Source organism: Leptomonas pyrrhocoris (genome assembly GCF_001293395.1).
Source record: "Leptomonas pyrrhocoris isolate H10 chromosome Unknown, whole genome shotgun sequence".
NCBI classification, from domain to species: domain Eukaryota; phylum Euglenozoa; class Kinetoplastea; order Trypanosomatida; family Trypanosomatidae; genus Leptomonas; species Leptomonas pyrrhocoris.
The window spans coordinates 558,362-582,622 of record NW_015438361.1 but is presented as its reverse complement, the minus strand read 5'-3'; the positions used below and the strand labels follow the sequence as shown (position 1 = coordinate 582,622).

Here is a 24,261-nt window from a genome sequence, read left to right as displayed (position 1 = left end):
TTTGCACCTTACGATGCCTCAAGGGCGAGGACGGCAAAAAGGCTGTGTTTTCTCTTTGTCTATCGTTTACAACTCTCTTTGAATTCAAGTCCACGGTGCTACCTCTACTACCTCTACTACCTCATCATCCCAGCAGTATCGTCAACACTCACACGCGGCGTGCTTGGTGCGGCGTGCTAGGTGATGTACGTTATTGGATGAACCATCAGGCTAAGGACGTGGCGATGTGTAAGAGATGTGGAATGCCGCGCAACTCACCGCTCCTCCCCCGAATTGTGCTTTGCTGCCGTAATAACATGTACATGTATATGTATGTATTACGTGGTCACGCACATACCTTTCAACACTTCCTTTTTCCCGCCTTTCCGCTCTCACTCGCTCATTCTCACACACTCTCCCTCTTTCCATTCTTGCACACCGTCGCAGCAGCGCAAAACGTTTTCCCGCTCAAGACGCAGAGAAGCCGCGTGGTCGCTCAACGAACGGAAGGAGGAGGAAACCAAAGTCGGTCGGACGACGGAGTCTTCACGTTTAACAAAGGAGTAGCAGAGAAGGAAGAGAAATCATGGATCAAAAGGACAAAAGCCGCAATGCCCGCGCTCCCCTCAAAAGTGGCGAGTCTCCCAAAGAGACCAGGAAAACAGCGTCACGTGAACCGCCGCAGCGAAGCTCGTCTGCCGCACGGTCCTCCGTGACAACGCAGAAGCAGTCCACCAGGTCAAGCCGCACGCTGACAAAAGAAGAACGCCGACGCCTCGCTGCGGCGGCTGTGCCAGCGCCCGCTCAGGTCACCATAGACGCGCTCGCATCGATCAACTACGCCGCGTTCAAGCAAAGGTCACTGACTGCGCGGCAACGCCGGGCGCGCATGATGAAAGATTTTCTTGCCGCTCACAACATGGGAGCGCAGCACATCGACGAAGAGTGGAAAGAGGCGCATGACGCACTGTGGAACAACTACATGCACTCCTCCTACGCCCCGCAGAGCCGTGAAATTCAGCGACTGATGGACAAAGTTCAGCAGACCGAACTGCACTATCAGCAGCGCCTGCAGCACGCCAACGCCATCACAAGCTGTGTCATGAGCGGCATTGAGGGGCTGTTGACGCGCATGACCGAGTCCGGCATGAGCATCAGCGCGCAGACGCAGGTGCTATCGGGGGATCCAGACCCAGTCCTGGCAACGAGTGCTGATGGAGTTGCGAAGGCTGCCACGAATGAGCCGAATGAGAAGGAACAGGGGATACCGCACGAGGAGGTGCGCGACTACGACCCGAGCCAACCGCTCCCGCATCCCCCAGCGTTTCGCTTCGGCGAGGCAGACCAAGAGGAAGTTACGCGAGTGAAGAAGATATTCGAGCGCGCCGTGGCGAGCATCGCAGCGCGGAAGCAGCACGGGAACGGCGCTGACGCCTCGCTCTCTTTTTCCTCCAACAAACCAGCCAGAGAGGACGATGGAACGCTGCAGAACACCATGGTGTTTCCCGAGTCCGAGGCAGCGCATGAAGCAGATACACCGCACACAGAATGCGCCAAGACAACAGAGGACGTGCTTTCCAGCAGCACCGTTGCGGACGCAGAACGTCTTCGCCAGGTAAACGAACTCCATCATGAACTGGACCGCGTCGGTGAAGCTTTCGTGACCCTCGTGAAGCGGGTCGAGGTGCGGCACCAGCAGTACCAAGCCAAGATCGCGGCCCAGCGTGAGGCCCTGGATGATGCGGCGACGCGCACAAAGCTGGCGGATGACCTGTTGCGTGGCACCATCGCCCAAGGCGAGGTAGAGGCGGGCAGCGCAGTGGTGGAGGTGCAAAAGTTGTCGCTAAAGCTGCACCGCCGCATGGTCGCAAGTGAAGTCGCGATGCAGGCCGCATTGGACACACTCATTAAGGAGAGTGCAGAGGTGTGTGTGGCGAATGGGGCGCTGCACGACCACGCCGCCCTCACACTCAACCGCGAAAACTGCCTGTACGCGTACATGTCTCGGATGGAGCGAGAGGTGGTGGAACAGGCGGACGTGCTGCGGCAGGCACAAGATACCGTCACGCACCTTTGGAGACGCGTACATACACCGGCACAGCTTCAGCAGCATCAGCAAACGCAGTCTGCGGCACCCAACGAAACTGGGAAAGCGGACAGCAGCAGCTTCGCCGTTCCAAACACAAGTATCGAAAATAGGAATCTCTTCCCTCCCCAGTATCAAGAGGTGCTCCGGCAGAGCGACCGATCCTCCTTGCTGGAACTCGCGGAGAGGATTTCCCAGCACAGCACCGAAGTCGCCGCACTCGCGGTACGCGTTTTGGATGAGCAGCAAGCCCGTGCCACGCTGCATCCCGTGGAGGCCGCTGCCGCGCGTGAGGCCCATTTGCGTACTGTGTCCACGCAGCAACTGCTGGAGAAGCTAGACGCCGAGGGCTACCTGCGCTCGAACGAGCGTCAGACGACGTTGCCGCTGTCGGAGCGCGTCACCCGTCTCGTTACGCAGTACGACGCCTACGTCGACTTCAACGAGCAATACGCGCGGGCGTTGGTGCGGCAGGCAGATGTGGTGCGCCGCGAGCAGTCGCCCAGTCAGTTCGCCTTCTTCGATTCTCGTACCCCCGTCCCGGGGCTGAAGAGCGCGGCCACCTCGACACCCGCCGCACCAGTCAAGTCGGTGAGTAGAAAAGCAGCGGCCCCGACGACCGACGCCGCGGCGTCGGCCACCAAAACGTGTGCGCCCGACACCTACACGGACTCCTCGGTGTCACTCCCGTACCTGCAGCTCTGGGAGGGTAAACAGCGGGAGGCGCAGCAGCGGCAGCGCGAACTCGTCACGGCAGCCGGCGACTTAAGCACAACGAATCCGGCGAACTCCGTCGACATCGGTCAAATCGTAAACTACCTCGACCGCACCACCCCACACATCCGCCCGAAACAGGAGCTGGTGCCCTCTCCCCCACGCGCCATTACCGCCGGTCCGGCAACAATGCCGCCGCCGTCTGCGCTGCGTCCTCGGCGTCACACGGCGATTGGGGCCACTACGTTGACGTGCGAGTCGACTACGCCGCCGCCGCCGCCAGTGCCGCCGCGTTCTGGGCTCGCGTCATACATTCTTGCCACCTACGCCGAGAATGCCGAGAACGCTGACCATCGTGAAGAAGCGGCCGTACAATTCCTCTCGGGGAAGCGGCCAAAAAGCCGTGTGCTGCCGTACCGCGATGGTGAGCGTCAATTCATCGAGCGCCAACGCGAAGTGTTCAAGCAACTCATTTGACATTTACACAAGTCCGTTTTTCCTCCATGTGTGGGTGGGGGAGGGGGAGGGAAGGGGTATCCTGTTGAGCGCCACTACTTCTCTGCGTGTATGTGTGACGTGATTTTATGTAAATCAGCTATGTTAACTTCAATGAACTGTTCGTGTTTCCTTTTGAAACTTGTTTACTTCTATCTATCTATCTATTATTACTACTATTATTTGACTCCCGACGAAGCGCAATACGCAACTCAAACGAAAGCGAAATCAAAGAAAAAGGAAACGTGTTGCTATGACTGTTATTATTATTGTTCTTTCAGATCCGCGACGCTTCGCATGCAGCCGTCCTCCGCACTTCTTGACGGTGAAAGAGATTATTGTGTGGTTCGTATTTCGCCGCCAGAGAAGCAGCAAATGACAGCTGTGAAGGTTACCGTTACCTTCACTGAAAGCTGGGATCACCTGTTGACCATGTTTTACTCTTCTTCCTTTTTTTAACGAACTCTGAACCTTCCATCTTCATTGCTCACCTTTCCTGATCGACCTTGAAGATGCTTGCACGTGAAGAAAAGAAAACCTGCGAACTAGAAAGGATAGTTTTGGGCATATTAGGCTTTTTGGCACTTTACCAACACCATGTATCACCGCTCCCTCGCCAAACTCGGCGTCTTCTCCGTCTTGGTGGAGGAACTCAAAAAGGTCCCCGCCTACTTCTCGCATAAGACGCAGGAGGGGGCCAAGGCGTACGTGGAGTCCGCCTCCCAGACTCTAGAGTTCCTCAAAGGCGAGGACCCCTCGGAGAGTCCTGAGATGCGGGAGAAGCGCCGCCAGCACAAGAAAATGTACCAAGCCATCCTGAAAGAGCAGGCCATCAACGCGGCACAGGAGAAGGCGAAGGCCCAGCAGGCGCTGGCACAGCTCCCATGGAGGCAACGACTGGCGCTGCGCTTGCAAGAAGCCAAAGAGGCGCTGCAGCAGATGACATGCACCAAGGCAGGCGTTATGGCCGTGCTGCAGCACTGTACTGCCTCCCACGCGGCGGAAGTCGCGCTCGAGCAGGGAATCGACGTGAAAGATGTGCAGATGGTGTTGGAGAAGGCCGCCGCGGCGAACTCGGTGGGCTACGAAAACGTCGTTGTTGGTTACATCGATGCGCCGAACGCGTCGCGTGAGGAGGTGATGGCGTTTGCGGAGAAGCTGCACAAGGCCTGCCCGGTCGCACATAGCATGCACATTGAGTGGCGGCAGGGACGGCCAAGCGCGCGCGACGCGCTGAACGCGCATGCGATGCAGGGCGAAATAGACCGCGCAGCACGGCAGGTGGAGTGGGAAGAGAAGAGAGCCGCTGCGTCTCCGAGTGCGGCTGCGGCGGATACGGCCATTCCAATCGGAATGCCCGGCTCACGTCGTGTTTACTCGTCATCGTCGCGCAGCGCAAATCGTGGCGCTGGCGACGACGTGTTTCACCTGCCCGGTGTAAACGCGAAGAAGGACACGGCGGCTGACCGTGAACAAAACGGTTTGGGCAGTAAAGGCGACACCGACAGTGAGGGGATGGCGTCCAAGGAGGCTCTCAACTCGTCCGTCAGCGATTCGGACAATTCCAAGGCGCCTCAAAGCCGGCACGACGTCGCTGCCACGCAGACGTCTTCTTCATCTCCTGTGACACCAGAACCGCCGAAAAGCACACAGGACACATCAAAGCCCCAATCTTGAAGGGGAACTTTATTGCCAAGCCTTTTGGCTGTTGCGCGCGTGTTCTACTTTTGCCTTATCTGCTCTGCGTGGATCACCTCTTGTATGATATTTCGTTGTTCGTTGCTCACGTTCGTATCCGCTCTTTTCGTTTCATCACATTTGATTGCTGTTAACGGCGAAAAGAGAAAAAATGGGAAAAGGAAACCCCGGCATGATTTACCGCGCGGGACAGTACGAGAGTCGTCGTCGCTGCAGGTTCTTGAAATGAAACGTTGCCGGAACTCCCTGATGTTGTCCTGTGCTGTGACTTCTTTCCAATCGGAAAACCGTCTGTTCATGTGCACTTGAAGGCCTTTCATAGTCTTTGCCGTTTACTCTGCAGTCCCCCTCATCTTTTGACCTATTCTCTTTGTTCAAAACCACAGTGCTTTCCACAATTCTTGTTTCCAAAACGGTTAGTTGATGGGGTGCGTCGCAGAGCATTGCTGAATCCCACGTTTAGGCGGAGCGGTCGAGCTTTTTCTTGTATGTACATTATAGCACGTCGACGTTGTTTTGTTTGCTCGTTTTATTGTTGTCCTCTCTTCTTCCTCCCTTCCTTCTTCTGATCATCGCCATCATCATCATAGTTGCTATCCATCGTATTTAGTTTCCTTGTCGAAAAGAGCGCTACCATTGCAGCTCTGAGAACAAAAGAAAGGGGCCGTGTGCGACGCACGCTTCTCCCTTCGTCAATAATTTGTTTCTACTTCTCTATTTTTCCTGCATCTGCCTCTGTCCCCCGGACGGTGTGAAGGAGTAGTCAGCAGCTGTCTTCTCCACTGTTACTGTACAAGCCTTAACGCTTACGGAGCTGCATCCCCTCTTCTAGCGTCACGCTCTCTTATTTCCTTATTATTAAAGCGACAGCTTTCGTTTTCTATCGTTAGTAGCATGGGCGGCTGTTGTTCGAGCAGTGGCGCAAACGCCGACACCAGCAAGAGCACCGTCTCGCCAAAGGCACCAGCGAAGTGTTCCGGAGCGGCGGAACCTCACATCGGCAGCCGGGCAGCAGCAGCAGCCACGGCAGCGGTGGCGTCTGCGGAAGATCTGAAGGCGCGTGCGCGGCGTCGTGCCCTTCAAGCCCTCGTTGAATCCCTCCAGCACGGGGAGTCCGTCATCCCTAGCCCTCAATGGCGTCGGCAGTACCTCAAGACAAACGCTATCGGGCCGGCGGTGATCTTTACAATTGTGAACTACATCCAAAGCAAGTCAGGAGCCGCAGCAACCGGAGTCGCAACAACATCGTCATCATCATCAGCAGCAGCAGCGCCCACCTCAAGACCCCGGCGAGGGAAACACGACATTCACACACTCGACCTCCGCGCTCTGCGCACCGGTGACGACGGCTTCGTTGAAATGATGAATACGCTGCTGGATGACACACTCGTGGAAAATGTTATCTTCGCCGGAAACGAGATCACCGACGAGGGGGTGCACCGACTTATGAAACAGATCGACTTGCGCAAAGGGGCCACCGCTGCGGCGGCTGCGAGGGCGGAGCTGCCGTGTCAGCTCAAGTTCATCGGGTTAACGGACAACTTCATCACCTCGAGCGGCATCGCCGACCTCGCGTCCATCGCACCGCTCTTTTGCTCCTTGGAGCAGCTGGAGGTGGGCCGTGGCCAGAGCGGCGGCGGCGAGGACGTGGACGATGTGCGCGACACGCTCAGCCTGAAAGATGTGAAGGCCATCTCCACCTACATCCAACGCACCCCGTCGCTTTCTACGTTTCTGTATAAGGGCACCGGCAACTACTACGCCCGCAGCGGCTTCTCGCCCGATGGGTTTGCCATGTTCGCGGACATCGTAGTAGGTCATAGCGCGTTGCGGGAACTGTACCTGCAGGACTGCTTCAGCACGAGGCCCGCCCTCATCGGCCCAGTGACGGTGCAGGCCCCGCGTGGGAAGGCGAACGTCGCAGCCTCCCCGCCCGCCCCGAACGAGCCCGATGAGTCGTGGTCGCCGGAACACCTCCTGCAGTCGTTTCAGTCTCTTCCCGACGCCCTCTGCGTTCCCGCCACACAGCTCTCCACGTTGGTCCTCCGCTTCCCCCTGAGCGACGACGCCGTGCAGGTTCTCACCAAGGGCCTCGGCGGCGCACCGCACCTCTCCAACTTGAGCTTGCGGTGCTGTGACATGTCGGGCAAGGCACTGGCTTACATTGGCGATGCCCTCGCGAGCAATCGCGCACTGCGCATGCTGGACGTCTCCTATCAGTCCAACACCATCGCCCACCCGGCATACCTAGCCGAGATGCGCAACTCCTCGAAGCGGCACTTTTCTTACACTAGCAGCGCCAGCACCGCGCACTCAGCCGCGGATATGGCACGGCTGGAGATGAGCAGCGGCAGCTCAGAGATGCCGTCCCGGGAGGAGCGTCAGCACCCGCTGTTGCCCATCATTCGGAGTCTCCATCAAAATCGCTCCCTGGTGCAGCTCGTCATGCTCGGTGTGAACATCACGACCGACGATGTTGAGGAGCTCTGCGCGTGCATTGAGCGTAGCAGGAACAAGACGTTGTCAGAGGTGTGGTACACCACGGCGGGCAACGACGCTCTGAAGATGAAGCTGGAAGACTTCCTGGCGGCGAATCGCGACTTCGGCGGTGTCGGCAACGGCGTCGGGCCCTCAGCCGTGTCGAGTGTGCGCAGCTCCGCCATACGAGTCAGCGGGTCGAGCGCGAACTTCTTCCCCGACAGCACCTCGCTGTCCGACCGCTCCGAGTCGTTCTCGCGGACGCCGACGGAGCGAGTCTCGACGACGCGCAACACCAACGGCAACATCCTGTTCAGCCCTTCATCGCCCCCGCCACCCATCCCTCATCACCCGCCGCGGCCCAACGGCACCCACGGCACCGCGAACGCAGCGGAGAACACGAACGCAGAACGACCTCCCGCGATGTCGCTGGGCAACACCGCACTGAACCTGAAAGCTGGCACCGCCAAAACGGCGGTGGACGGGGAGTCGCGTAGTGTGCTGAGTACGGCTTCGCCGTCGCAAGTGGCAGTCTCTGTTGAGGGGGCTGTTGGTAAGAGCACCGTCTCGCAGCGGAGCAAGACGTTGCGCTTCACGAACTCTGAGAGCCTTCCGGAAATTTCAACTGCCGAGAGGACGGATGACACGCCGACGTTGCCTTACTCCTCCCAGATGCCCTCCGCACGGAAGGCGCGACCCAATTAGATTCGGGGATGAAAGCTGCTCGTAAAAAACAGCGTGTTGTGGCATCGTGTGAACGCCCGAAGGGTTCAAGGAAAACAGTTCTTTATTACGCGCGTTGTGTATCATTAACGTTATTGTGGTTTGTTTACCTACGTATTTTTGGCTCTGGTCTTTTTCTGCTCTATTGCATTAAAACGAGTCGCTGCGCGCATCTACGCAGTGTGTCTTTTTCCTAACCCTTTCAAAAAAAAAAAGAAGCGGGTGTCTGTTACTTCGAACTCCTTTTTTTTACCTTGCATGCGAGGTCAAGTTTTAAGGAAGTTAATGGGAATTAGGAAGAGACGGTGAAACAGTGCGTGCAGGCAGCATCGTGCAGACACGCGTTTATTTCCTTTACAAGCATTATTATTATTGACTAAAACTTTGTTTTGTCCTCGATTATTTTCTGTTGTTGGATATTTATTTATTTTCACCGGAAGAATACGTCCTTGAAAATATAAAACTATGAGAAAACGACGTGTCGATGCGGGTTGGTTTCAAAGAAAAAAGAATTTTGTTATCTCTCGTCTCTTCTTGTGTGCGTAGAAGTAACTGTTTTTATTATTATTCTCAACTTTTTTTTTTATTTTCACCCGATTTGTACCATTCCGATTTTACAGACTTTTCTTCCTCATCTTCATTGCGTTGACCTTTTCCTACCTGCGTTGTTGTCGCTATTCTTCTTCTTTTCCCGCTTTTCTCGCATGTTCATCTGCGTCTACCTGCAACTTTTTTTCACGCGAATTTACTATTATTATTATTGGTGCTCGCCGAGGATAAGAAGAATCCGAGTAACAGAAAAGTGCACTGTGAGTTTTGCAAAGTAAATTGTCGAGTGCTGCGCTGCCGTGTGGTTGCAAACGAGTTGGTTTTTTTTTCAAATGCTTCTCGGGCGTTTTGTCAAATGTGCACGCCTTACCTTTCGCTTCGACCACGTCGGTTTTCACGGGGTCTTTCTCCGCTTCACTCTTCTCCTTTTTTTTGCACATCTGCTGTTCGCGATCTCTCTTTCTCAAAGGTGACCATACTTTGCTTTCTGGATCGCTGTGCTGAAGTGCTCCGCAACGCTCTCTCATCCTTCGAACGCAGCGGAAACTGTTGTCCTGCGCTCACCATCCACTTTTGTTTTTCTTATACAACACACATACATATATATATATATATATTTCCCCTTACCGCTACCGCTTTTGTTGCTGTTGTGTATTACTCTCACTTACTCGCCACTCCGCTCAGGCGTCTTCACGTTGGTTAAACGCTTAATTAGGTACGTATAGCGTTCTAACACTTTTTTTTTGTCTTCTTTATCAGTTACATCGTATTGAAGCATTGCAACTCCTTTCTCCCTTTCTCGCGTCACCAATGTGGGGATTTGAAGCGTATTCGGAAGGACTGGAGACCACGGCCGGCGCGGAGTCGAAGATCTCTGTGGAGCCGCCGCGAGAGCTGCACAAGACGAGTAGGAACAACGACCTCTTCGACGTTTCCGGTAAACCGCTCACGGCAAGCGATATGCAGGACGCCACCACGTGGCGCACTCACCACGCCTTTAGCGGTCGATGCGCGCTCGTCAAACCTGCTGAAAAAGGCAAGAGTAATGGAAACAGTCGTGACGCAACGGCAGAGTCTCCCCCGCCTCAGCGAAGCCGGCCCAGCTGGGCTGAGGAGGCGTGGGCGGCGTATCAAAACTGGACCATCGCGTTTCGTCTGCGCTCCACCACTGCAGAGGAGCCGCACGTTTTGCTGAGTGTTGCCCCCGCCTACTTCCCTCTGCTGTGCTCGCCCACCGGGGAGATGAGTGCGCCGGACGCGGAGACGCTGGCCAGTCTTCCGGCCGCCCCGTCGTCGCAGGAGCAGGAGCACTACAACCACCGTCTTTTGGACACGCCGCTTATCTGGGAAGAGGCCTACGCGCTCTCCGTGGAGTGCACAACGCGGGGGATGTTTCTCTGGAGTGACCACTGGGAGCTCTTCGGCAAGAGGATCGCCGACAGGTGCCTGGAGGTGCAGACAAAGCCCAAGGAAATCGCTGAGGTTGCTGCTGCAGCAACCGCAGAAGGCGCAGCAAGCCCACCGCTTCAGTCGTACAGCAGTGCGGTGCGTTTACGCTTTAAGTCGCTTCCCAGCACCGAGGCAGCCGCTGAGCCGCATCCGCCTGTTCTGACTGTCGATGTTCAGGCTGCTGGTTCTGTTGTCAGTGGTGCAACGAATTGGGTGGACAATGCGGTGTGGCAGCACGTGGCGGATGTTCCCCTGCCAATGGATGCACTTGCGCAACGGTCCTCTTTTCGGCCGCACGTGACTCTGCTGGAAAGCGGCGATTCTGCCGAAATTCTCTAGGGCACTTGCAGAGGACGTCTCTCTTGCCCAGCTCTCCTCGGCCATTTGTTTTCCTTGTCCTTTTTTTTCTTTCAGTACCCTCCCAAAAAAAAAAAAATTTGGAAGCGTGTGCGTGGCGGTTACTCCCCACTGGCCTTGCCTCTCCCGGCTTGCGACTCGTAGCTTGTTGTTTCCTCACCGTAAAAATAAAGAGGTGAAAGACAGTTTCCTCCTTCACAGCACACACACACACACGTTTCGTTTTCACGGTAACAAAAAAACTACTTTTTCAACACCACTTTACCGTGAATTGTGTAGCACTAACTCCGACGTTTCTGTCCCCTTCTCCCTTCTCAGCAGATCAATGCCACTGTCGCCGCATCGACCCCCCCTCTCTCTCTATCTACTCACCCTTTGTTCTCTTCTCATTCAACCCTTTCTGCTTTGTCAGGCACTGGCTTCTGTCTCGCTGGTGAAGCTGTTTAACGACAGCCGTTGTTTTTTTAATTCGCTTTTTCTTTCGTCTAATTCCTTTTTTTTTGCTATTTCCTTACTTGGCGCTGCTGCTGTTGGTATCCCGACTTCCTAGCAGCGGCCTCCATCTTTTTCCGTTGTTTTCCTTTTCATGTATTTACTTCTCACATCAAAAAAGTCATTACTCATAACACGCGCCTTTCCGTGCCACGTGGTGCAGGCCACGAACGAATCTTCAATCTCGAAAGCAAGACCGTGCGTGTTTTCTTCCTCCCCCCTCCCCCTATTGAAATCTTCGTTGTTCTCACAGCGGTCATGTGTGCTCTTAGTACACTGATTAGTGGCGTGTACCTCCTCGCCATACTGCACTTTCTCTTCTTTCTCGTGCTGTTTGAACAGCACATCGCAGCACTCGGTCTACTGATCTCGTTCTTCGCCACGCTGCCCTTTCCTGCTCTGAGGAAACCGCTCTCGTCGCTGCCTCAACCCACGCAAAGCGTGCCCTCACCTCCTCGCGTGGGAAATGCGCACCCATACCGTGACAGCCCCGGCGAAGAACTGTTTTCCTCATCACCATGGGGGCGTGAACAGCGTCAAGGAAGAGAGCTGGAGGCGCGAACGTCCATCACAGCGAGAACCCGGCGCTTCTATGCCTTGCCACTCTCTGCGCACGCCCTGATGTCACCGCGCGGCACAGCGTTCAACTCACGCGGAGGCGCCTCTCGCGAAAACGAGCTCTCTCTCACACCGCCCTATTCGACAACGGGAGAAGCAGAGGAGGAGGCGGCGGTGGTCTTACGGACGAAAGAAGTTTCCAGTGTTTATTGCCCTGACGCGTTGGAAGGAAGCAGCACCGCCGCAAGGGCCAATGACGAAGCAGCAGTGGACGTCGCGCACGACCACCCGTACGAGCACGCAGGTCGCGCCTCTGTGGTGCACGCAGGATGGGTGTGGGCCACAGCCGTGGTGTCGCTTTTCTCCGTTTGCCTCTCGACCGCCTTGTTGCTGTTTGTGGCGAAGTGCTCGTCTCAGGACCTACAAGATACCGGTTGCACCGCACCCTCGTGGGCTTATCGTGCGCCGCTGCGTATCTTGCTTACTCTCTTTGCTGGTATTCGTGTTGAAGAGGGTGGCGTTTCTCAGCGGCACTTCTTCGTCACCATCGCTTCATTCTCCACCGTGGGCGCTCTCAGTGTCGGGCAAGCGGTGTGTGCAACGCTGTTGCGGTGTCGTTCACGTACAAGAGCACCTGCTACCTTTCAATTAGAGAAAATTTCAAAACGCGTCGGTGCCTGGCTTATGAGGAGCTTTACCTTCGCGCCTCTTTCGCTGCTGTGGATCTGTGCGGCTGGCATCGGCCAGGGGACTCTCTTTGGGTGCATCTACGTGCTGCTCGCCGTGCTGATGCTACTCCACTACCCGCGCTGCGTGTTGTCGTGGCGTCGGCGCTGTTGGCTTGTCTACTCCGCGGTCTTACTGCTTCTGTGGACTGTGCAAGCGTGCTTCCGTCTACCGTGGCTTCGCGAATCCTTGGAAGGGTACACGGCAACGCGCTCGCCCGCCCGCCGCCATCTTCTTACGGTGTGGGGGGGACTGCTAGGCGCGACGGCAGCAAACACGACAGCTTCGCGTTGGCAGGTAGTGGGTGCGATCGGGCTGTGGTGGGCTGGCGTGGAGTGCTTCTGTCTTCATACCAGCAGCTATGTCACGCTGCTGGCCGCCTCGCGGTGGGCACCCGTCTACGTAGTGGCGCAGCATCGCGCCCGGTATAAACAGGCGCTGGCTGTCAAGGAGGGGAAGCAGCTGGCGTGTGCGCTGAAGCAGCGGCGGGTAGCGCAGCGCAAAGTGACAGAGCTCCGTCTCCAGCGGGAACGAAGGACAGCGAACGTGAACGGCGGACGCCGCGGCAGGGGTTGCGCGGCAACCGCGAATACTGGTATGGAACCTCCGCTGAACAACCCGAACGGCAGGGCTGGAAACGACATCCTTCATGGGGACGGGCACGCTCACCGCCGACGGTACGCGCCGTTTGGCAGCTGTGGAAGCCGTGGAAGCCACCGCTGCTCGACAGACGACAGCAACTTAACGGCACACTCCACGCAGGTGGTGCGCGGAAGGAAGGGTGAATTGAGCGCGATGGTGGTGCGGACTCGTGATAGCTGCGGTTCGGCGCGGGCCTCCTTCGTAAACTCCACTGCCCACAGTCCTTGTGAGATAGAGAGCCAGATTAACCTGCACGCTCCGCTGCTCACTCCTACACCACCTTTCAAAGAGCAGCTCAGGCAACAGTCAACGTGGAACCGTCTGAATAACCGCACTGGTATCTACTTATGCGATGGCGGTAGCCGTACGGAAAAGGGAGGGGGTCCTTTGGGCCCCTCCGCCGCCGCCGCCGCCACCGTCACACTCGCGGCAAGCGCCGTGGTGGCTCGTTATTCGCAGGAAAGCAGGGATAAGGAGAGCGCGCCGCCTAGTGCATCACGTCTGCGGCCTCGCGAACATACAACGAGTCCTGGGCATCCGGCCGGCGAGGACGGTGAGGACGGTGAGGATGGCGAGAACGTCGATCATTATTCGGAGTTGCTGAACACGAGCCCTTTTGCCTCTCCTTTCGCGTCCCCGAACAGGCAGCCAGCAGCAGCACCACCACCATCAGCCTTAGCGACGCCTCCGCTCCTGAGCACAGCCTCCACCGTGCCAATTCTATGCCTGCGTGACGTTTCTGTGTCCTCTGAGTACTTTTGCTTTCGCGAGCATCGACGGAATGTTGTGCGTCGCAGCGCGTACGATGCCCCTCGTGACTTCTCGCCTTTTCACAGCGTTGCCAACGGGATGATAGCGGGCGGCTCGCTCCCTGAAGGTGACATGGACAAGCTTTCCTTGGATGGCCCTCCTGTGGTGGACACAACCGCGACGATGCCGGTCGCAACAGTTGAACCACCGGCGCACGCAGCAAACTCTCACAGGGCAAAGAAGAAGGCCGCGGTCGCAACCCCAACCGCACCGCATGCGGAATGCAGCGAAGCAGACGGAGAAGATCAGGAAGGGGAGCCCTTTCGCACCTGCTGTCTTCCGCGAGCCGCCAGCAGAGCTTTTAAAGGGCTGCACAAGGAGTTGAAGACATACCTATGCGCGCACACGCTTATCGTCGTCGGAAAGGTAAAGCCACGCGACGCGAATGTGCCACAACGGATCAGCGGGAGCGGCGATGCTGCCCGCACCACGAGCGCGACCGCGGTCGCCGATCCGCCGGACGACAGCTCCTTACTGTATTTATTAATGCGCTACGCTGCGCAGCACTGGGTGTGGGTGTGTGCGCTGCTCTCCCTACTCCATTACACCGTTTCCGGCACAGCGGTCAACTTGGTGCCGTCGTTGGCGAGCCTCGTGTACGCCGTGCTCCCACATCCCTGGCCGCCGAGGTGCTATGTACGATCGGGAGTACTTTTCGCGGCTGCGAGCGTGTTTTGCAAGTGCCTGGTGCGAGCCACCCTCGTAAGCGGTGCTGTTCCCACTCTCTCATCGACCGCTGCGCGCTGCCTGAGCGCGCTCCTCCTCAGCGGTCGGGTCAGCAGCTCTCCTCGGTCAGTGCTCTCCTCCTCGTCGGCCGTTACGGTTTCGTTCACCGGCTGGGAGCCGTGGTTCGACATCACGATGGGGGTTGCCGTTTTGTGTGCCGCTGTGGTGCAGTGGTCGTTGGTGTACTCTGATCAATGCGTGCTGGGCTGCGGTGCTGGTGGTAGTGATGGCCGCAACAGCATCGTTGAGGAGGGTCGTCTCCCCGCGCTGCTCTCTCGGTCCCCCTCACCGACACGCAACACTCCTCATTCTGACGCGACCGTGCAAAGCGCTGAGGCTGCGCTGCACCCGTCAGACCACAACTGCACAGGGCGTCTAACGCGTTGGAATCGGCGTCGGCGCGGCGCTGGTGCGGACTACTATTCCATGCAGCTTTTCTTTGACTTTTTGTCCCTTGTGCTCTTCTGTTGGGCGTATTACGCCATCGCCCCGGACGACACCGCACCGTCGCAGGACAACCTCTTCTACGCTGTGCAGCATAACCGCCTTCCGGGAGTCTTCGTGGCCACCACGCTGGGCTTGGTGGTCGTGCTATTCGCCGAGCGCGTCATCTACGTCCTGCACGCCCTCGTCGCCAAATGCATGCTGCACGTTCTCCTCGCGCTCACGTACCACGCGCTGTACCTTGCGTGGTACACGATGCGTGATGCGAGCAGCGGCCTGTCCGTCACGTCTGTTTCTCTCTTGATGGCCGCCAAGCTCGCCTCGCTGTGGTGCGGGGCACTGCAGCTGCGCCACGGCTACCCGCTGCACCGCGCCCACGATCCATTCACGATGAGGACGGACGCCGTGCACTGGTTTGGGCACATGGTGTTTCGCGTCGTGCCTTTCCTGTTGGAGCTGCGTGTGCTGCTTGACTGGTCCTTCAGTGCGACGACGCTGAAGGTGCAGCACTGGATGCTCCTCGAGGACATCCACCACAACGTGTACCGCCGGTATGTGGACATGCACGACCTGCATTGGACGAGTCGCCACCAGGGCCGCCGCTTCCCCTACTACGTGCGTGTCTACCAGGGCATGCTAAGCTTCGCCGCGATTCTGCTGGTGCTGTTTTTCCCTCTTTTCTGGTACTCCACCTTTGGGCCGCAGGTGCACGCCAGCCGGGTCACGGCGTGGACGAGTGACGTGGCATTTGGCAGTCTCTCTGCCTTGCCCCTGTACAGTGCGGATGCACAACTCTCGCAGGTACCTTTCCGCACGGCCGCGGCGACGACCATCGGCGACGCAGCACCGAATCCGTCCGATCTCCTTCGCATTGCCTCGGCGAGTGACACGTGGCAGCTGGCACAGCCACCGCAGTGCAGCAGTCAGATGTGGTCCTACACACCTGCAGCGCTGACACATCTTCTTCACGAGCTTCGGTCAGAGGCACAACAACGGCAGAACCGGCGGGCGAAATTAGTCGTGCGCAACCGTGTGACACGCAATCGCGCTATCGAGGCGAGCTACACGACGTGCAGTTTCGAAGAGTCGTACACGCTGCCTGTGCCTACTGTACTTACATTTCTCCGTGTACTGGAGTCGTGGCAGGTTGCAGACTCCAATGCCACCAGTGCGGTTCTCCCCCCTTTCGCGGTCCCGCTTCCGTCCTTCTACACCCCGTATGTGGTGAGCTCCGGTTCCAGTGTTGCGTCCATGGTGAGGGCTGGGCTTGCGAAAGTGGATTGCGCGTTGACGCTTCATCGTGTGGGTCAGTACAGAGGTTTCACGTGCTTAGAGTGTGCCTCGTCCGCATCTGAAGCAGTTGCAGCAAGCCAATCCTGGACGCCGAACGCGACGCAGACTTCCAGCTCCTCTCGCTGGCCGACGGCCTCTGCCTCGAATGGTGGCCCCGTTGAAGCACCCGAGCACACGCTCGTCTACCTGATCGCGTCCACGGATGTCACCACGGTGCAAAGCAGTCTCTCACTTATCCCGAACATGGGCGTCATCGCCCTCTACACCAGTTTCGTGCTGGTGGTGAGCAACTACATCCGTGGCTTCTTCGCCGGCGATGCACACCGCGTTGTTCTTCTGCAACTCGCTAATCCCGAACCGGTGGCAGAGCTGCTGCGGTACATTTACCTGGCGCGTTCTTGTGCGTCCAATGGAGATGTCGGTGACATGTATCTGGAGCAGATGCTCTTTCTCGAACTGCTAGACCTGCTCCGATCACCAGAGAGGTTATTGGCACTGGGTGGGCGCCGCGCCGACGACTACGCTAGAGAGGAGTACCGGGAAGACCTGTACGCGGTGACCAAACGCCCTTTTGACTTGCGGCATTAACTGTCTGAGTGTTTTTCAGTTGTTGGATTTTATTATTATTATTTCTCTTTTGCACCTCGCCGCTTTTTTTTTTGTATACCTTATTTCTGTTCTTTGTGATTCTTCTTTCCCCTCCCCTCTCCTTCTTTTTCTTTCCCTCGCAGGACATCGCTCTTCGCCGACGCGCGCTTGTCCTGCTACCTCACACTGTTTAAAGCTCTTCTTTTTTTTTCTAACTGTTCAGGAAATGCTTCTGTTTTATGCTCCCCACGCGCCCCGTGCTTCCACCGTACGCTGATGGGACCTTTTTCGTGTGTGTTTTTGTCTTCGCCTCCTTCGCTCCGAGTCTTTCTTGTTTTTTCTTTTTTGTAATTGTGGTTTGGCATTTTCCTGAGTTCGTACCGAGACGAAATCCAACGTTAAACCAAGAGAAGGATGCTGTGACGCCCTGCTGTAAAAGAAAAGGGAAACAAGTGCAGACGTTCTACGCCATACGAGTCAGTTTTGGCGGGAACAAAACTTCTTTCCTTTTTGTTTTCCTTCTCTAGCTTCTGCAAAGAAGTCGCTACAGGCTTTCAGGAGAAGGAGGGGGGGGGGGAAGAGAACATGAAAGGTGCAACAGCTGCCTGCGAAAAAGCCCACATGAGGGGGCACAGAAGTGCCATCTTGATGCAGCCGGATATGTTTGCTTCTCTCTTCTTCTTTTTTTCATTTCTGCTTATCGTGTCAAAGTTGTTCGTCGCCATTCCTCACCATTCCATCCCCCTCTCTCTCGCGCGCGCGCGCTTTCCTTCCTTCATTTATATCGTGTGTGTTGCAGCAAACGCAAGAATTTACTCCTCAGGTGTGTGATTCTGCATGGAACTCGTACGGCGCAGCAACATAGCGCGCAACTTACTGCTGGTATATTTAAAAAGGATAACAGGAAAACTTTCCTCGCCTTTTCCTCTCGCTTTACACATTCCTGTGTTCTCCGGAGCTGAGCATTTGAGCCACGAGGAAAGCAACAGAAACTTCACGGCAACTCTCTTCAGCTTTTGTTTTTCTGGTAATGGATCCTTTCCAGTACTCCTCCCATGGCCCACACGCCTTCCGTGTGGTGCCCATGACACATCTAGCCACACCCGCAGAAAACGGAATGTCGGCTTCCATAAGAGAAGCACGACACGCACCTTCACAGGCGTCGGTCACTGGTCCCCTTCGCTGCGGCTCCACTGTCTTGAATCGCGCCGAGCTACACGCCGGCACTGAAGCGGACAGCGGCGGCAGCGTCGACAACGTGCGCAAGTGGCTCCAATTTGGCCTTCGTATGGCACCGCCAGAACTGCCGCCATCTCTTTCCGACTCATCAGCACCGTCCTCATCCAATCAACAACTGTTGAGAGGAAACTGGCAAGGTGGCCAAGTAGCACCGACGTCGCACCGTCGCCGTACAGAAAAAGAAATGGAAGCTTCGGCGAGCAGCGCCGGCGCTGTCGCTGTACACCATTCACATGCGTGCGGCTCTCCCCCTGTTCCACGCGGCACCGTGAAAGAAAGCATTGAGCTCCGCAGTCCCTCGCCGGTACGCTACTCGCGTGCGAAGGGGTTAACTGTCGTAGAAGTCGTCGACGTGGAGGATGGTGACCATCGCACGCTCGCGGCACTGCACGATCGGCCGCCCTCCAGTCCCACACCGGCGGCCCCCGTGACACCGTCGGAGTCGTCCACCGCCCCCGCTGCCGATCGTAAAGAAACGGCCAGCGCCGAAGCGGTGCGTCGCCTTCAGATCAGTCTTGCGCAACTCTCGGAGAAGGTGCAGCACAGCACCGAAGAGCAGCGCTGTGGACCACCGAAGTGCAGCGGCGGGGGCGGGGGAAGGGGGAAGCCGGCGTGGGCCTCTAAGAAACGGGGCAGCGCAACGGGCAACAAGACGGGGACCAAGGATAAAGCCGATCTGTGCGACGACGACGACGGCAGCGAAGGCGCGACTCTGGCAAGCGATTCAGGCAACGGTAGGAACGGGAAAGGGGCCCGCAAGCGCGGCAGAGCGGCCACCGGCAGCGGCGCCTCCGTCGATGCTGCAGCCAAAAAAGGAGGCAAGGGTAAGCGTGCTGTGGCGGCGACGGATTCGCGTGATGGCAGCTCCACTGTGCCGCGCACCCTTTTCTCCTTTTCCACCAGCGCCGCAGCAGGGGACGTCGGGAGGGCGTTGGCGGGCCTCCAAGGCGCACCGACGGCTGCAGCCACAGTGTCCGTCCCTTTCTTTTACTTGCAATCCAGCACCGAGGACCTCTTCTTCGATGTCCGTCGCACTCTCAACGATCCAGACCGCATTCAGGCCCCGCCGCTGTTTGTGGGCATCTCAACCCTGGCCAACGACGGCGGTGGTGGCGCGCCGCTTGTGGAATGTCGCACCAATTTTACCTATCACCGCAACGCCTCCAAGACGGTGAAGGGGCGGGCGTCGAGCTGCTTTGCCTCCATCGACCCCGTCTACAGCCATCACCACGTCGAGCTTGTCATGGCGCGCTGGAAGGACGCCGTGTACGCGCTGCCCGCCCACACGGTTGGATTTCCGTTTCTGTGCAGGGTGCTGACGGAGCTACCCGGCGTCGAGGTCATCACCTTCAACGCGCAGGCGGTGCTGGTGGCTCTCGTGGCGCACTGCAAAGGCACGCTGTGGTCGCACTGCGTTAGCGACGTCCGCGTGATGGCGTGGATGGCGCAGCTGCACATCGGCTGCACCTCCACCCAGTCGCAGCGCTCTGCGTTCGCACCCCCACCTGTCAGCACCACCACCGCGGCGGCCGCCGATGGAGGAGGGGATGCGGACATGAACGTGCTCTATGACTACGATCAGCTGCTGCTGCGCGTGTCGGCTGGCAAGCCGCCGCCGTCGGTGATGCTGGAGAAGACGAGTGACACAGACTCCTGCAGCGCCAACAGCTCCATACACGCAGCGCACCCCTTCGCTGCGCCACCGTCGTCGAATGCCGAGGCCCCCGCCCCTCCGCTGACGCCGGCGCAACGACTGCTCGCGCAGCAGGTGTACTATCTCGCCACCGTGTACCGCAGCCTCTACGGTCTCCTGGGCAGCAAAGGTCTCCTGCAGGCCTTCTTGCGCCAGGAGAAGCGTATTGCCCTCTTGCTAGCGCTGATGCGGTACAACGGCATCGGTGTGGACTTGCCCGAGGTACACCGCTATCAGAAAGCCTGCGAGGCCGAAATGGCCCGTCAGCGCCACCTTGCAGCGACGCTGGTGCCGGAGATGGGCGACGATTTCAACATCCAGAGCCACGACCAGTGTCGCCGTGCGCTTTACGAGGTCCTCCAGCTTGGCAAGTTCTTGACGGCGAAGATGCCGGGCGGTGGAGACGCCGCGGCAGGGTCGGGAATCACCATCACTAAAGGCGGCCGTCTCTCCACGGCGGAAGACACCTTGCGTGCCCTCGCCCCGCACCACGAATTTCCCGCATGTCTGCTGAAGTACCGCAAGGCATCGAAGCTGATGCAAACGTACGTCGAAGGAATGATGGGTTACGCCATTGTTCGCCCGGAGACGACGAGCACGAGTTCCACCGGTGCTTCCATGGCAGGGGCGGCGGCAGCGGCGTTGAAAGCAGGCTCCCCGGTGCGGCTTGTCTCAAGGGAGAACTCAATGGCTCAGGTGGAGCCGCAGCTGCTAGGCGAGACGGTCGATGCGAACGACGCAGGCAACCCTTTTGTGGACCGCCAGCTGAACGCGGGAGTTGAAGCCAATCACTGTACTGGCGGTCGCTTTTCCCCAGGAGCTACGTCTCCGGACAACCCCAGCTCACGACTGAGCGCCGACGAGGAGGCGAGTGTGACCGCCATCAGCGATCATCTCACGCTGCCCGGCCGCGGCTACGCCACGATTCACCCGAATTTTCTCCAAGAAGGCACCGACACTGGCCGCCTGTCGTGTGTAGAGCCAAATCTCCAGAACCTACCACGGAACGGTGGGACGAGCATGCCCGTTACCACCACTGCAACAGACGAGGAGGAAGGAGACGAAGACTTGCTCGGCTTCCGGCGGTGCTTTATCGCGCCAGAAGGGTCCGCGTTGCTCTCGGTCGACTACCAGCAGATTGAACTCCGCGTCCTTGCCCACCTGTGTGGGGATAAAGCCCTCATTGCTTCCCTCACCCAATCCACCGACATTCATCGGGCCATTGCGGAGGTCGTTTTCAAGAAGAAGCCAGTCTCGTCCGAGGAGCGCACGCTGGCGAAGCGCGTCGTCTTCGGCACCCTCTACGGGGCAGGGCCCAAGACCCTTGCCGCCCACATGGGCGTGAGCGTGGAGCGTGCGCTGCACATCACCTCGCTCCTCACCAACGCCTTTCCGGGCATCGAGACGTACCACCGCCGCGTTATTGAAGAGAGCCGCGCGAATGGGTTTGTGCGGACCATCAGCGGTCGACTGCGCTACCTGCCCGATATTCAGAGTACCGTGATGTCGCGTCGCTCCTACGCCGAGCGACAGGCCTTCAACAGCGTGGTGCAAGGCAGCGCGGCGGACGTGATGAAGATGGCTATGCTCGCCGTTGCGAAGGAGGTGCTGCAGCGGTACAGTCGCGATGACGTCCGTCTTATCTCTCAGATCCACGACGAGATGGTTTTTACGCTGCGCAAGGAGCTACTCCCCACGTTAGTTCCGATTATTTCCTCAGCCATGTCGCATGCAATGCACCTACTCGTACCGCTGAGCGTGACAGTCCAATTCGGACCCTCGCTTGGAGAGCTCAGAGAATGGTCCGTAGAGCACGATCTGGGGCTTGGCGTTGACGGCTAGCCACTCGATTGTGCGTACACACTGCTGCTATTTTTCGTACTGCTTGTATGATCTTCTCCTTTTTTTTCTCTGAAAGTTCACGTGTTACCATCACATGTATCATTGGTGTAGAGCGTTTGCTGCGTCTCTGAGTGGCCTTTATTGATTGACCACCCCGTTTCTCTTGCGGTAGCGGCCTTTTTGTCTCTTGAAACGATTTTCTGGCGCTGTTTGGCGAGTTTTCCTTTGTTTGCTTGTTTCGCCTCCGTTGTTTTTCCCAACAAGCTGCTTGACAGAAACCCCACTACAAACACTTCTCCTGACCTCTTTTTTGGCTGCGTTCTTCCGTTTACCAATGGAAAAAAAAGAACAACAAGAATAGGTGGGCATTGAAGCCATCAATATACACAATTAAGAGGTGACACATCGCACCATCAACGGTATACGTACCGACATAAACATAGAGATATAGCACGCCAAAAAAGGCTGACGTCAACAAACTATTCAGGTGAATCATTTAATTATCCGCGTTGCTATTGTCTCGTTCTCTTGCATACTCTCTTTTATTGTTGATATTATTTTTTTTGGTCAAGAAATGCGCACGTCAAGGTGTTTAGGGCAGAGAGCCGCGGCGGCGGCCGAGCAGTCGTTACGCTCTGTGGTGGCCATTGGACTCCGCCAAGAGTTCGAGCCGCATTGGCCGGTGCCGCTCCCTGCACCACTTCCCATGAACAAGGGCAAGCATACTCTCGTGTTGGACATCGACGAGACGCTCATCCACACGTACGGGATGAGCAAGCATGACAGCTCCAAAGACACGTCACCCGACCCGGCCGTGAATGGGATACCCTTGGTGGACTACTACGTGATGCTGCGTCCGCACCTGAAAGAGTTCCTTGACGAGGTGCATCAGCTTTTCGAAGTGGTTTTCTGGACTGCTGGAACGGCGTCGTACTGCTGCGCGGTGCTGGACGCGCTTGAGCAGCAAGTGATGGGCCTACAGCGCTCCTTCAACAGCCACATTGAGCTGGCGCGCGAAATACACCAGAAGAACAGCAGCACGAACCACACCAACTTCTACGCCCTGTCACGCACACAAACGCTGGAGAAGCAGGGGTACATGAAATACCTGCCGATGCTGGGGCGAAAGATGAGCGGAGTGGTGATGCTCGACGATAACGTGCGCAGCTTCCCGCTCACCCCCCGCAACGGCATCCGCATCGCCAGCTTTGAACCGGACGACGGCATACTGCAGCGCTACATGTTCGCGATGCGCCGTCTACAGACGGAGAAGCCGGAGAATTTGGAGCCGGCGATGATCGAGTGCATTCAGCTAGGTCAGCAGGAGATTGCGCGGTTGGAGCAGGACCGCAGTCTGCTGGAAGTGCTGCCCGTGCTGCGCGCCGTGGCGCAGGTGAAGACGGGCGAGGACGTGACGAAGGAGCTGGACCACTGGCGCGCGCCCGATTACGTCCAGTGCGACGACTTCATGGCTACGATGAACCACCGCTCCAGCGTGCGGCGGAACATTTTGGGCGTCACACTGCCGGAGCGCAGCGCCACCGCCATTCCGCCGCCGAAGAACGTGGCGATGAACACCGGCTTCACAGAGTCCGCCAAGGCGGAGATGCACGCGCACCGCTCCCGGCCCGTGCCGTCCAGGTTGTAGTTCTCTTTTGTTGCGGTTCTTCTCCCTCAGTGCAGGTATTTATATTGTGTTCACACAGCGATTTGACGCCGAGAGTCACAGTCTGATAAGCAGAGGTGTTTTTGTGGACGTACTAGTAATACTTGAAATAGAAGAACAATTGCTGTGCGTGGGTGTGCGTGCTCTTTGCTGACAAAGACGCCCCAGCGTGAACCCAACCGTCACTGGCCACGCCTCGCTGGCGATCGCTTTTTCTAGAGAGACACGCAGCACGACGCTCTTCGCACATGTTGTGCCTTTCCTGTTCCGTGTGGATAATATTTTTTTGCTCCCTTTTGGAACAAGACGAAAAACAGCTCTCTTTTCAGATCGGTACTTTCTTCGATGTCTTATTCGCTCCTCCTCCTCCCCTCCCGTTCTTCCATGTCATGTCATGCGAAGAGCCAAAATGAACGCGCAAGAGGTGAGCAACTTTATTGACGAGTTGGCGGTATTTTTAGACTCGCAAGCGGGTCCGGGAAGCGATGGTGCGGTCGACTCGGAGCTTCTCAACGCTCTTGCCGATTACATTGAGGGCGTCGACCCCATCGAGTCGAGTCTTGAGGAGCTGAAGCGGTCGCTGGAAAGCGCCTCCCACCACGAGCACGCCACTCTGGACGAGCGAAGCCGCATGGCAGGGAGTTGCCGATCGCTGAAACTGCTGCGAGAAGCTTTTCGCCGTGTGTAAAAGGGAAAAGGGAGGACTTTTGTTGTTTGTCTTCGTGTGCAAAACCAACCAAAGCTGTTGCACAGCCACACCGCGCGCAACACTTTGGAAAAGGCAATCGCCGCGCTTTCCGGGGGCGAAACGTGGGCCGGCCATCCCCCCCTCTGGCCGGGGCCAGGGCCCCGCGTGGGGAGGCGGCCCAGCCCAGCGAGGCCCTGCGCGAACGCCAAGCCCCCCCCCCCCCCCCCCCCCACCGCCAACCCAACCAAACCCAAAAGCGAAGAGCAACACCCGAACGCAAGACCGGCACACACACCCCTTCCCACCATCACTGTTCTCTTTCTGTC

At 57.4% G+C, this 24,261-nt stretch overlaps 8 protein-coding genes across 8 annotated transcripts; all 8 read left to right on the top strand.

Moving 5' to 3' along the window:
* Nucleotides 1–425: 425 nt before the first annotated feature.
* On the top strand, nt 426–3,256 carry ABB37_03321 (hypothetical protein; the record flags this gene model as incomplete). Its single annotated transcript, XM_015800631.1, has 1 exon — nt 426–3,256. Exon 1 carries the CDS (start codon nt 566–568, stop codon nt 3,254–3,256), a length of 2,691 nt encoding a protein of 896 aa, XP_015660638.1. The 5' UTR covers nt 426–565.
* A 615-nt stretch (nt 3,257–3,871) lies between these two features.
* On the top strand, nt 3,872–4,951 carry ABB37_03320 (hypothetical protein; the record flags this gene model as incomplete). Its single annotated transcript, XM_015800630.1, has 1 exon — nt 3,872–4,951. The coding sequence occupies one exon, from the start codon at nt 3,872–3,874 to the stop codon at nt 4,949–4,951; it is 1,080 nt and encodes a 359-aa protein (XP_015660637.1).
* Nucleotides 4,952–5,561: 610 nt separating this feature from the next.
* Nucleotides 5,562–8,155, top strand: ABB37_03319 (hypothetical protein; the record flags this gene model as incomplete). Its single annotated transcript, XM_015800629.1, has 1 exon — nt 5,562–8,155. The coding sequence occupies exon 1, from the start codon at nt 5,867–5,869 to the stop codon at nt 8,153–8,155; it is 2,289 nt and encodes a 762-aa protein (XP_015660636.1). The 5' UTR covers nt 5,562–5,866.
* A 1,035-nt stretch (nt 8,156–9,190) lies between these two features.
* Nucleotides 9,191–10,510, top strand: ABB37_03318 (hypothetical protein; the record flags this gene model as incomplete). Its single annotated transcript, XM_015800628.1, has 1 exon — nt 9,191–10,510. The coding sequence occupies exon 1, from the start codon at nt 9,533–9,535 to the stop codon at nt 10,508–10,510; it is 978 nt and encodes a 325-aa protein (XP_015660635.1). The 5' UTR covers nt 9,191–9,532.
* Nucleotides 10,511–10,939: 429 nt separating this feature from the next.
* On the top strand, nt 10,940–16,807 carry ABB37_03317 (hypothetical protein; the record flags this gene model as incomplete). The annotated part of the gene is made up of 1 exon (XM_015800627.1): nt 10,940–16,807. Exon 1 carries the CDS (start codon nt 11,279–11,281, stop codon nt 16,805–16,807), a length of 5,529 nt encoding a protein of 1,842 aa, XP_015660634.1. The 5' UTR covers nt 10,940–11,278.
* Nucleotides 16,808–17,605: 798 nt separating this feature from the next.
* On the top strand, nt 17,606–21,581 carry ABB37_03316 (putative mitochondrial DNA polymerase I protein A; the record flags this gene model as incomplete). The annotated part of the gene is made up of 1 exon (XM_015800626.1): nt 17,606–21,581. Exon 1 carries the CDS (start codon nt 18,231–18,233, stop codon nt 21,579–21,581), a length of 3,351 nt encoding a protein of 1,116 aa, XP_015660633.1. The 5' UTR covers nt 17,606–18,230.
* A 574-nt stretch (nt 21,582–22,155) lies between these two features.
* ABB37_03315 (putative mitochondrial NLI-interacting factor) lies at nt 22,156–23,229 on the top strand (the record flags this gene model as incomplete). Its single annotated transcript, XM_015800625.1, has 1 exon — nt 22,156–23,229. The coding sequence occupies one exon, from the start codon at nt 22,156–22,158 to the stop codon at nt 23,227–23,229; it is 1,074 nt and encodes a 357-aa protein (XP_015660632.1).
* A 412-nt stretch (nt 23,230–23,641) lies between these two features.
* Nucleotides 23,642–23,935, top strand: ABB37_03314 (hypothetical protein; the record flags this gene model as incomplete). The annotated part of the gene is made up of 1 exon (XM_015800624.1): nt 23,642–23,935. One exon carries the CDS (start codon nt 23,642–23,644, stop codon nt 23,933–23,935), a length of 294 nt encoding a protein of 97 aa, XP_015660631.1.
* Nucleotides 23,936–24,261: the final 326 nt, after the last annotated feature.